A 12754-nucleotide genomic window follows, 5' to 3' on the forward strand; every position below is an offset into this window, starting at 1 on the left:
TGTTTCTATCCAAACGGGGCGTTTGGGTGGCGTAGCGGGTTAAGCGTCGACCATGGAACCGCAGGGTTCCCGGTTCGATTCCAGCCGCGGACATATGCTGCAAGTCATCCATCCTTCCTGTCATATCTCTACTCTCTCCATCAATAAAAAAAGAAAAATATGAGTGGGACTGCCCCGTTCAGAAAACAATTACCTAAAAAAAAAAACTGTTTCTATACAAACCGAGTGTCGGGTAGGAGTGCATTTAAGTAGGGTTGGGTATCGTTTGGGTTTTATCCGGTACCGGTACCTAACCGATACTTTAAAAACGGTACCGGTACCGAAACGGTACTTAATTCGGTACTTTAGATTTTTTTAAATGACATATATATATAATAATAACACGGTCGACAACATTAAACAGCTTTTCACTTTTTTATTGCTGAGGCACAATATATATTAGTTAAATATACACTCAAATTAAAATAAATTAAAATAAAACTCCTGCTGACTGAGGCACAATATACATATATATAATATTACAGTTAAATATACACTCAAATTAAAATAAATAAAAATAATCTCACCTCAGCAATTCTTTTGCAAAAAGATCAGCATATTTGACTTCTCTGGCAAAATACGACACCTCTCTTGACTAATTGCATGACCTGCACATGAGACATGAACCAGGGACCTCCGGAGTCGGGAAGAGTTACTCTGAAACTCTTATGTCTTCGACCACTAGTTCATTTTGTGGCGCTGTTCCGACTTTTAGTACTTCAGCAAGCGGAGAAGTAGTCTCCGAAGACTAGAAGAAGTCTGACATGAAATTTAACAGGCGATGTCACGTCACGACTCAGTCACGTGTGGTTGACTGTTGCATGACACCGGACACCAGGGGGAAAAAAAGTAGAAAAGTACCGAAATGAGGTACCGAAATCTCCTTTGCAATTCGGTACGGTAAATACCGAACGTAAAGTAACCGGTCCGGTACCCAACCCTACATTTAAGAGAGCTTTTCTGGACCAAAACAGCATTTGAAACTAAACATAATTTAGGCATCTCATTCTGTGATCTGCACCGATTAAACATAGACCGTAACAACTATTAGAAAGCTTTTAGAAGGCTTGAATGTTACATATCATATATGGTTTACAAGAACCTTCCGTAAATGTTGCGAATTTGTCATTTTGTAGTACCGTAACCACGAGTCAGAATCATTTAGAAAGAATGTGCGTCTTTGAGAAAACAAAGATGATAGTACAGGTTCAGGCGGCTTGACAGGGAGACAGAACAGCCCCACGGTGACCCTGCAGCTCACACATGACCAGAGGACTCCTCTTCATCACTCTGCAGCTCAGACATGACCAGAGGACTCCTCTTCATCACTCTGCAGCTCACACATGACCAGAGGACTCCTCTTCTTCACTCTGCAGCTCAGACATGACCAGAGGACTCCTCTTCATCACTCTGCAGCTCAGACATGACCAGAGGACTCCTCTTCTTCACTCTGCTGCTAAGGCTGCATGGTAGAGGTCAGGGCCAGTCTCAGGCTGCATGGTAGAGGTCAGGGCCAGGCTTCCCCCTCCAACAGCCATCAAGAAAGTGAACGCCTCATGGGGAGGGAGGGAGGGAGGGAGGGAGGGAGGAAAGAGGGAGGGAGAAGAAAACAGGGTGGGAAGGGTGGAAAAGGGAGCTGAACGTTGGGAGCGAGAGGGAGAAGGAGAGGGGAGGGAGGGGGGGTGTAGACGAGAGCGAGAGAGATGGGGGAGAGGCTCGTAGTCGGTCAGACCCACACTCCCACTAGACACGGCTGAGCTGAGGGGAGACGGGTTTTTTCCCTCCACCACTGTTCACATTCACAAGTCCTCACACATCCACACACATCCACACACATCCGCACAGCTGTTAGCAGCAGAGCGGCTGGTAGAGAGGAGGACGGCTTGGAAGAGGGAAGTGAAAACAGGGCATTGTTGACCAAGCGGTTGTAACCAGGCAGCAAGCAGCAATAAGGGGGGGGGAAAAGCAGCCCAGAGCTTCTTGAGTCCTCCAGGACCCTAATCACACAGCTCCGCGCTCAGCAATGCACGTTTGCATAACTTCCTGCCGCAGAGAACTCTGGACGGCCACAGTCACATTCCTCAACAGGACCGTACACGTCAGAGAGCTATTTTAAGTATGTGGCCAAACAAGTTCTCAACAAAATGTGGAGAAAAAAAAGGAAAAAAAACAGCACTAATACAAAGTCACAAAGTGAGCCTTATTTTCAATTAACGCTCGTGCTTAACATCATTACCAAGGGGGTGTTCTTTAATTATGATAATTTTTTATCCCCAATAGAAGAAAAAAAAAAGAAAGACAAAGCAAAGAAAAGAGCCATCTTAGGAATTTGTTTCCAACTTTGTACTGGAATAACGAGAGCACAGGGTAAAGGAGCAAGTGAAACCAGTTATAAATGGTCAGTTTACCTGAGAAAGAAGTATTGTATGAGTATTAAGCTTAATCAAACACTCTTCCACAAATAAAACATGCACGCACACAATGAACTCAATTACAAGCAGGATGTTGTCAGGATGGGATAGTCTTCAGACTAGGGTGTTGAGGTATGTCAAAGCCACACACTTGAGAGCGAGGGGGATACAGCTCAGCCTCAGTGTTCAAGGGAATACGACATCCAAACCGGCCAATCGTTAGGGTCAGGTGGCCTTCGTTGAGCGGGAATCACTCTGACCTCCTCACAAAACAACAACAACATTAATTCAGTAGAAACGTGCTGCCTTCACATAGGCAGAAACACTCAGATCCCAACCTGGGTGGAAAACAAATATCAAGACAAAATCACCATCAACTGATTTGGTAGTTTAGTAGTTTGTGGAAAAGTCAACGACCTGACTTAATCTGTCTCCTGCTTTCCAGGCAAGTAGGGCTGTGGCAGCCTCTGGCCAGATGGAGCACAGAAGGGACCAGAGAGAAGTCATCTGCAGCAGCAGAAGGCTCCCTCACGTGTCAGTGCCAGTACGAGAGCTGGGGCCCGACCGCAGGGAAAACACACCGTCAGGAGGAGAGGAGCGGGCCAACTGCTTTCCAGGGCGGGAACAGAGCAGCAGCGACAAGTCGACGCAATGCAGAATGGAAAACATAATGACTAGGCTACTAGGCTAATGCAGCGGTGTGGTCACACAGTGATAATAGACCAGGGGGCTGTAGGATTCCCAGCGTATGAGAGCGTACCAGTTGAGATGAGTTCAGTTGATGCGACCCCACTGGAGAGAAACTGTGCTGCTCAGGACACGACAGACCACCTGAATCAAACCGGGCACGTAAGTGACCACACACCATCACACTCAGGACGGGAACAGGCTGCTCCGTGTGACAGGGTGACACAGGGCCATTCGAACACAGTAGGCCTAACTTGTCACACACAAATTCCTTCGATGAAGTGTCGTAGCAGCGCAGGGGGCGTTTCACGTCGCACGACTGAAACTTCAAACAAACCCCACATGGTGCTCTCAGGCTAAACGGCTAGACAAGCAAACTGAGCGCCGCAGTCCTCAATTATTCAGTTTTTTCTGCGGATGTCGCCGTAGGGGAGGGGTGACATCTCTGAGGTGATTTAGATGTTTAACAACATCAGAAAGCAAGTCTCCCGTTAATGAAAAGACCATTCGCAAGTGTATAGCCTAGATATACCAAAAAAATATAGATATATTCTGTGGCTGACATGACACATGGCAATTATTTCTATTAAGCTTAAGGGGGAGAGAGAGAAATGTCCACACAACCTCTTTCTTTTCCAGACATTCAGTTGAATTTAAACTTTCCATGGTCAGGCCGACCGCATCTTCCTTTGTGAGAAGCCAATCCTGGGCAGGCTGCGTACCCTAAGTGTCTCATTTCCCTTTGCCACCTCTTAAGACGTGCCTACCCAATATGAGCAACACAGTCAGTCAGCTCACCATGCAAGTGGACATGGGGCTGCTATCTGCAACTGGGCATAAGGCAGGCTCTCCCTGTCGAAAACATTGTATTCAAAATCTGCGATTAGGCCTAAACCTTTGCTTTTTACATGCTTCTGTGTGACGGTCAATGGCCTATCACAACTAATAGGCAGGCCCGGCTAGGGCAATGAGCTAAAACAACTCATGGGCAAAGTCTAAGGCCATTTTCAAATCCCCTGCGTGAAAAGAGTCTCATCTGAGTAGGCCAGAGGCTTGGGCGACTTTCTGTTGTCTATGTGAAAAGGCCCATCCTAGCTCGGTTTTTTCCTCCCATGCCAAAAGCTTTACACACGCCTCCAGTGCATAATACCTACTGACAGGAAATCCCACTTACCTAGAAAGACTGCATATCTAACAACGCTTGTGGATAAGTGGCAATGACAGTGAAGCCAGGCATGGCAAAAAGCGGGGCATTCCATTTCCTTATGAGGCCCCAGAGAGAGAGACTCACTGTCATAAACGCTTCAAAATATAATTGAGTTATTCCAACGGAGGAGCGCTCACGTGTTCCGACTGAGTCTCCAGCAAAAACTGGACCATGCCTGCCATGGCCAGGACTCCTGACCCGCACCCAGAGATAACCCACTTATTACTAAACACTGACCCTCACCCAGATAACCCACTTATTACTAAACACTGACCCTCATCCAGAGATAACCCACTTATTACTAAACACTGACCCTCATCCAGAGATAACCCACTTATTACTGAACATTGACCCTTCGCTTCTGACCGTCTCCGCTGGCCGACCAGCTCTGGCAAGGAGACCCCTGGGTCAGTGGGACAAGGTGAAGCTACGGTAAGGATACCAAACAGGAGGTCGGTTGGGGGTTAAATGCATAAATCAAGGGAGAGGAGGGTTGTCCATATATTAAAAAAGGGCTGGATGATTTTAGTCTGCATTCCTGCACATGATCAGTCAGTTGGGGGGGGGGGGGGGGGGGGTGCAGAGCTATGAATAGCCGGGGGCCATTGTTGTTCTCATCACTGAATAGCTGAGGAGAGCAGTTTACAACTGACAGCCCTGGACAATTCTGACAAAGGGGACAGATGCATTGCTGCTGACTATCAGCTTTACCAACATCACCCCTCCCCCCAAACTCATCAGTATTACCTTTTTTTATTCAAGGTTGGAGGTTAGCATTATACTGCAGGCACAGGGATCTTTTCCACCTGGGGAAATCAGCCCAGTGTGTGTGCACCTCTCAGGTGAGGCGGGTCTGCCCTGGCCAGAGAAAGCACACTGGAACGAGGGCACAGTGCATGCTGGGATGTCTGTATTCTGGGCAGTTACACAAGCTTGGCTTCAGAAGACAACACAATTAGGCCTCAGCAGCATGCCGTGTGACGGCTCATCAAATGATTCCAGATTCCATCGACGACACACCAAAATAATGATCAAACAAATCTACTCTACTATCAGATAGCCTAAAGGCCAGTGTGCATTTAACGAAGACGACCCCCCAAAGATCTGAAATCAACGGTCATAAAGCCAAGAGTAGGCGAGGCTCCGGTTCATGAATAGGTCTGATGCTCCAGAGGTTTGGCTAGCCTAGCATGTGGGCCTAGCCAACCTAGCATGGTGTCATATCAGTGTCAATAATCATCCACATTACACAGTACAATGTTCCAATTGAGTCTACACCCCCTGGAGCCTAGCCTCATGTTAACCATGTTATGCTCAAAAGAAAGACTTGATAGGAGATTTAGATCAAGAGAGGGGAACATGAGTGCCCTGTGTCAAAGGAACAGCAAACACTATGCCAGGAAGCCCTCCGTTCCCACACAAAAGCAAAGCCCATACCAGGCAAGTTCCAACAAATCAATTCAGCCACTCTTGGCTCTACAAAACATGTGATCAACTACAAGGAGACTAGCAATTACAACTTAAATAGAAACATTTCTATTGTGTTACTACTTTGTTAAATGATATTTCAGAACCTCCTATTCAGGGACTGTCAGTGGGACAATTTCTAAAAATACAAAACACAAAAAGGCCTTACGCGAACCAAGCCTCCCAAAAACCCAAACTCAGAAACAGAAACAAGCATACAGACACTGGCAGCCCTTTAATGTCAGTGAGCTTTCCCGTCACAATGCCAGGAATTCTGCCTGTCCAGAGTGGCTCTCAGAAGCCTGCCTGGAGCACAGTGATTTTGGGTGGTGGTGAGAGGGGGGGGGGGGTTGACACACCACAGATAAGGTCCTCTCTCCACTAGAATATTTAGGGAGATAAGAATGACAGGGCTGGAACACTTTGCCGATAGGCCACCCCTGAGTGGAGGACCCGGGCCAGAATGTCAGCATCACAACACAGTTCTCAACAGGCAGAGAGGAGCTGCTGCTTTAGCCAGGGCAGTGGCAGCCAGGGCAAGCCAAGTCAGATTATGGTAAAAACAAAAAAACTAATGCAGTATGTGAAAAGCGCTTTCGGAAACCGATTGCTCACAGCCAAAACGTGCCGGAAGCGGCTTTTGTGTGTTTAAATGTCTCAATCGGGAATGGTCTCAAAGAGACTTCAGTCCACATCGTTTTGGTTTATGGGGTAAGAGAGCACACACCCAGCTCAGAGAGCTGCCTAGTCGCTCTCTGCCTCTCCAGACGTGCAGAACGGCTTTGGGACACACAGGGGACTCCAGGCCAGTGAAAGACAAGAGGTTATTTGATTAACATGGAATTTTATTAAACTGTGGGTGGAGTAGCAGGGTTGGTGGTGGTGTGGAGAGGGGCTTAGCAAAGGCCTCCATTCATTGATCAGAGGAGATTGCAGGGGAGGGGGGAAAAAAGAGGAACAACACCCTTGTGTGTGGCAGTCTGCAGAAACAGTCCCCACAGCTTTTTGCCATTAAAATGCATAGCGTGGTGCGCGTTAGGTGAGTTTAATTGCCTTTCTCTGCATCAGGGTGGGAGGTCAGCGCTACAAAACAAGGGTTCTAAGCCGTGTGAGCTTGTCGCTACATCTGTAGCAGCCTCCACAGGGAGACTGGAGTGCTGTAAGGTGGGTGTGGTGTAGGGGAAAAACCTCCATGAGAGGATGGTGTGCTCACTCCATCTGTGAGGCACCTATTCCAGTGTGATAGAACATAGTTAGTATTAGGGCTGCAACTAACGATTATTTTGATAATCGATTAATCTGCCGATTATCTTATCGATTAATCGATAAATCGGATACACAAAAGGCGGGGGGAAAAGATTTTTAAAAAAGTTTTTTTTTTTTTTTAATATTTATTTTGCAAATTGTATTTTATGTTTTCTAAATCAGCCAGGCCTATACATATACATGTGCAAAATGAATAAGTATTAATAAAAAATTAAAAATAATATAAATAAAAAAGGCTTTGCTACATCAAATAGGTTTAACAACAGGCCATGGACTATGGCGGTAGATTGTTTCAATAAAGTAGTTGAACTCTAGCTCAATACATGCATTGTTTTAGGTAATAACTTTGCTTAATGTAAAGGTCAGTAACCCAAAGTGCAATATAGGCTACAGACAAGACACTAATGTTTTTATATAACAGATATGCTCCAAAACAATGCAATGTGTCCTCTCACTCCATACAATAGGCTAGGCGACAGTCAGTGCCTCACTCTGCATTTGCATGGAGAGCAGGAGACCATGGAAGGGCTGAGCCCAGCAGAACTTATATAATAAAACAATAGGAAGTTAGCTGTAACCCTCCTCTATAGAAACATAGTTAGTGCTCTGGTTCTCAGCACAGCTACGCAGACTACAGCTGGACGAGCAGCGTAGTGACAGTCAGCTAGCGGCAGCAGCGAGCTAACCCTGCTAGCTAACTCACTAGCATGTCCTGACAGCAGACAGTCATAGGACAGTCATAGGTTCTACCCTTTCCGGCCATAGGTAGCGCTATGATTCGCTATGATTCGCGATGCCTACACCGGCCGCAAGACAGCGTGGCGTGCGTCAACAGGAAGTAGGTTTGTTATGGAAACAAAACCCGAAAAAAAAAAAAAAAAAAAAACGACGAATCGATAATGGCATTCGTCGCCAACGATTTTCGTTATCGATTATTATCGATTTAATCGATTCGTTGTTGCAGCCCTAGTTAGTATTCCCTGTGATAGCCTAGATGGTGGGCAATCCTGCAATCAAAGTTCTCAGACGGAGAATTGGGATCTACACAACGGCCTTACAAGTGGGATGATTCGAATTGATGATTTCCTGCATTGCACAAACATGGCAGCCGAGGGAGGAACGCTCACTTTCTCTGGGAAAACCCCGATCACATCGATTCCTGTTTGTTTCATTGACACGGTCGTGCCGGTGGAGGTTTTTTAACACTGAGGTTTACCACGCGGCTACCTCCTCAGACGAGTCACGTCATGAGCCGTGACAGAGACAGGAACCAGTCGCGGCAGGGCCTAGCAGGTGAACTGATGCAGCTGGGATGGCAGGTTAGGACAGGCGTAGCCAGCTACTACTGCGTAGGGTATCAAAATAAAGCTTGACATGCACACCCAGTCATCTACAATGTTCAATGGCCATAGCTACAAAGGCGGGGGGGCTATACTTGTCAAACGTGGACGGCAGCACCACAACCATGGCCCAGCTGGACCACGCCGCCTTCAAATGGAAACAAATCAGTCAAGAAACTTTACGTCAACTTATGTCACTTCATCACAGCACTGACAAAGGTCACAAGTTTCAACTCGGCAGGTTGACATTGCACTGACACTTAACACAATAGCTTTTTAATAGCCGATTCATTCCTGATCCGACTGTTTACAGGCCTAGTAGGCCTGGGGACTGTCCCTGTAATTCGTAATTGTAAGTCGCTTTGGATAAAAGTGTCTGCTAAATGACAAAATGATAAAAGCGTCTGCTAAATGACAAAATTAAATTAATTAAAAATTAGTAGCCGATTGACAACGCAAACTCACCATATTCTATCTTCAAAGACAAACAAATTTGATTATTAAAAAAAATAAACGTTGTCAAATGTCAGTCTAATTATCTAGTCAGAGAAATAAACTCAGGGTTACCATAGGTGGATATGCCTAATTCTTTGGCTATTCTCTTATCTAATGATGGCGAATGTAAATTTATTAAAACGTTTGAGGGATAAAGTAAAGAAAATGTCATGAATCTGGCTAAGTAAAGAAGTTAGACTACATTATGGTGTTCCAACCACAACCTTGGACAACTAGGCTACTATAAATGTCAGACGGTAGACAGGTAGTATCTAAACAATAACACTTTTAAAAATGTATAGGCGAATAGATTAGAGTTTACTAGGGCTGCAACTAACGATTATTTTGGTAGTCGACTAATCTGTCGATTATTTTTCGGTTAGTCTCGGTTAGTCGTGTGGCTTTTCGCTGCGCGTAAATGGCGACGCAGAAGCATAAATCCGGCTTAACTAGCTATCTAACCTAACGTTACGCCAAGCTACAGCTGCTCACAGAGCTAGTTGATTGGCTAGCTAGCATTGCTGTCTAGACGACAGACAGCTCACGTTAGTAGGCTACGCTTGGCGCTGTTTATCTTACAGACAGCTCGCTGGTGGACTCAACATAATTGAAATAGCATTCACTTATCAAGCATCATTCATGATCATCCACCATGACTACCTGGTATTTTAATAGCGACCACCCCTCACTTCATTTCATCTCGCGTTCTCCTGGCTTCAACATGGAAAACCCCTGCTACGTAACGTTACATACAAGCGCCTCTGTCTGTCACACGCGTGCCACAGGGCAAATAAATTAATAGCACAAACGCTCATAGCATGTACAGCCCTGTCCATGAGACGTTGTTTTCCAACATGTAATAGTAAAGCTAACATAAACATTACGACCCTAACAATATAACGTTAGCCAGTTGGCTAACAACGTTAGCTAAAACTTCATCCAGCTGATTCTTGCATGGCTCCCGTAAAAAAAGAAAAAGAAAGAAAACGATTAGTCGACACTAAAATTCCACGTCGACGAGTTTTTATGATCGACGTCGTCGATTATGTCGACTAATCGTTGCAGCCCTAGAGTTTACAGGGCAAATAAAGCAAAGATTTATGTTTTCAAATGCTACATATGCTGACCATAGAGCTGTGTATATTAATCTATGTTACTGGATCAGAGATGTGTATATTAATCTACCGGTATGTTAGTAGATCAGAGATGTGTATATTAATCTATGTTAGTAGATCAGAGATGTGTATATTAATCTATGTTACTAGATCAGAGCTGTGTATATTAATCTATGTTACTAGATCAGAGCTGTGTATATTAATCTATGTTAGTAGATCAGAGATGTGTATATTAATCTATGTTAGTAGATTAGAGATGTGTATATTAATCTATGTTAGTAGATCAGAGCTGTGTATATTAATCTATGTTAGTAGATCAGAGCTGTGTATATTAATCTATGTTAGTAGATCAGAGATGTGTAATCTATGTTAGTAGATCAGAGATGTGTATATTAATCTATGTTAGTAGATCAGAGATGTGTATATTAATCTATGTTAGTAGATCAGAGATGTGTATATTAATCTATGTTAGTAGATCAGAGAGGTGTATATTAATCTATGTTATTAGATCAAAGCTGTGTATATGAATCTATGTTACTAGATCAGAGCTGTGTATATTAATCTATGTTTCTAGATCAGAGATGTGTATATTAATCTATGTTGTTAGATCAGAGATGTGTATATTAATCTATGTTAGTAGATCAGAGATGTGTATATTAATCTATGTTAGTAGATCAGAGATGTGTATATTAATCCATGTTACTAGATCAGAGCTGTGTATATTAATCCATGTTAGTAGATCAGAGATGTGTATATTAATCCATGTTAGTAGATCAGAGATGTGTATATTAATCCATGTTATTAGATCAGAGCTGTGTATATTAATCCATGTTACTAGATCAGAGCTGTGTATATTAATCTATGTTGTTAGATCAGAGCTGTGTATATTAATCCATGTTACTAGATCAGAGCTGTGTATATTAATCCATGTTATTAGATCAGAGCTGTGTATATTAATATATGTTATTAGATCAGAGCTGTGTATATTAATCTATGTTAGTAGATCAGAGATGTGTATATTAATCTATGTTTCTAGATCAGAGATGTGTATATTCCTCATTTTAGTAAGGCAAAGATGACATATTCTCGTGCCACTGATCAGCTAATTTAGGTAACACACTTGACTTTTATAATATGATACTACTACGATGGCTGGAGACTAACTAACGAATTGAACTGCTTACCTAAGTGTGTTAACGTTATCCAGCTCCCTGAATAAGTTAATCTTCCAGATGTCGACACATTCAAGCGACACACACACACACTGCAAAAAGTAAATCTAAGTAAGATGAAATATCTTAACTCAAGGCATTATATGCTTGTTTTTTGTCTGACTGCACTAGTTCTAAGATATCTTTTACTTGTTTTAAGACAATCCTGGCAAGTCAATTTTCCTGTTCTGTTGGCAGATATTTAGCTTATTTTAAGTAACATTCCCCTCATGTTATTGCTGTTTGCTCTTCTTTTGAGAACTAACTTCTGCAGTGCAACGTCAGCTAGCTATGTGGCTAAAGACGTCCATGGAGACTGGCTACTTTGACAGTAAGTTAAGTGATAAACGGCACGTAAACAAACATCCCTAGTTAGGCAGCTAACGTGTTCAGCCCCAACCCTCTCTGTATATCCGCTAGCCACTAGGCTAACTAGCACAGTGGGGCTTAAGTTCCTGACAAATGACGGCTAGCGAGCTAACTGTATGTAGCCATCCACCCACTTCTGTACTTACCAGAAGGCAGTCCGTGTTGACTTCTGACTTCGGGTCCTTCAACATGGCATCGATCTTCTCAAACCGAGCCTCCAGACTCTCCCCGGCGGACATGTCTGCTGTCTGTCAGGTCCACCAAGGGGCTGGGGTCACAAAGTGGCTAATGGGCTAGCTAAAGGGATAGCTTAGCTTAGCAGCTAGGAGCTACTCCTGTAATGTTCCTTCTGAGTCAACTCAGTGTCTCAGGGTCCCACTGCAGGCTCAATCAGAGAAGTCTCTTCTCAATGCCTCACAGCCATTGAAACGTTTAAAGTGGCTAAGTTGAACACTCCAAAGCCACATTTTCAGAGAGAAAAATTGTTTCCCAAGTTTGAGTTTGTCAGACAACTTCAGCTAGCTTAGATGAGTCTGCCTCCACAGGACGCCGCCAGGGTTTAAAATATCGATACATCCAAACAATAAGTAAAAATAATAATAATATGGTTTGCAAAATTCGATAGCTTGCAAACTATCCACATTCCTCCAGGGTTAGGGTTAGGGTTATGGGTCCATAGCAGTGCCAGGGTTAGGGTTAGGGCCCTGGCGAGAGAGAAAAGACAAACGAGTCTGACAGCTGCAAAGTAGAAGTGGTGGAAAAAAGAAAAACTTCTCCTTCTTCCAAAAGTCGCTCAGTTTAAAACATTAACACGGTCTCCATAAAACATCTCACTGCAGTCCCTTGGCGGTGTACCTCACGTTGTCATATACCATCAACTGTGACCGATACAGACGGACATCTTGCAGAAGACACATAGATAAATCGGCTTATTAAATCTGTTATTTTTCAAAAACCAGCCGATGCCCCGATGTCCTCCCCCAGCCTGAGCAACATGTCCGCCTTCCTGTTCAAACACCCGGAGCAGCCACTCTGAAACGTCAGTCACTGCGCATGCGCACCACGAGGGCTCGGAGAGGGGCTGCGTTCGTAAAATTGCTCTGAAAATATGATCAGCACTCATGGAATGCCTCTTGACCAATCAAAT

The 12754-nt window shown here is 44.1% G+C and overlaps 1 protein-coding gene across 1 annotated transcript in view; it reads right to left on the minus strand.

Annotated features, from left to right (window-relative positions):
* Nucleotides 1–12014, minus strand: part of rock1 (Rho-associated, coiled-coil containing protein kinase 1) — a 60567-nt gene extending 48553 nt beyond the window's left edge. The window contains exon 1 of the mRNA XM_080546744.1: nt 11754–12014. Coding sequence (XP_080402870.1) covers nt 11754–11846 — 93 coding nt within the window. The 5' untranslated portion in view covers nt 11847–12014. The remainder of the gene's footprint in view (nt 1–11753) is intronic.
* Nucleotides 12015–12754: the final 740 nt, after the last annotated feature.

This window comes from Nansenia antarctica, assembly GCF_963989245.1.
Source record: "Nansenia antarctica genome assembly, chromosome: 16".
NCBI lineage: Eukaryota > Metazoa > Chordata > Actinopteri > Argentiniformes > Microstomatidae > Nansenia > Nansenia antarctica.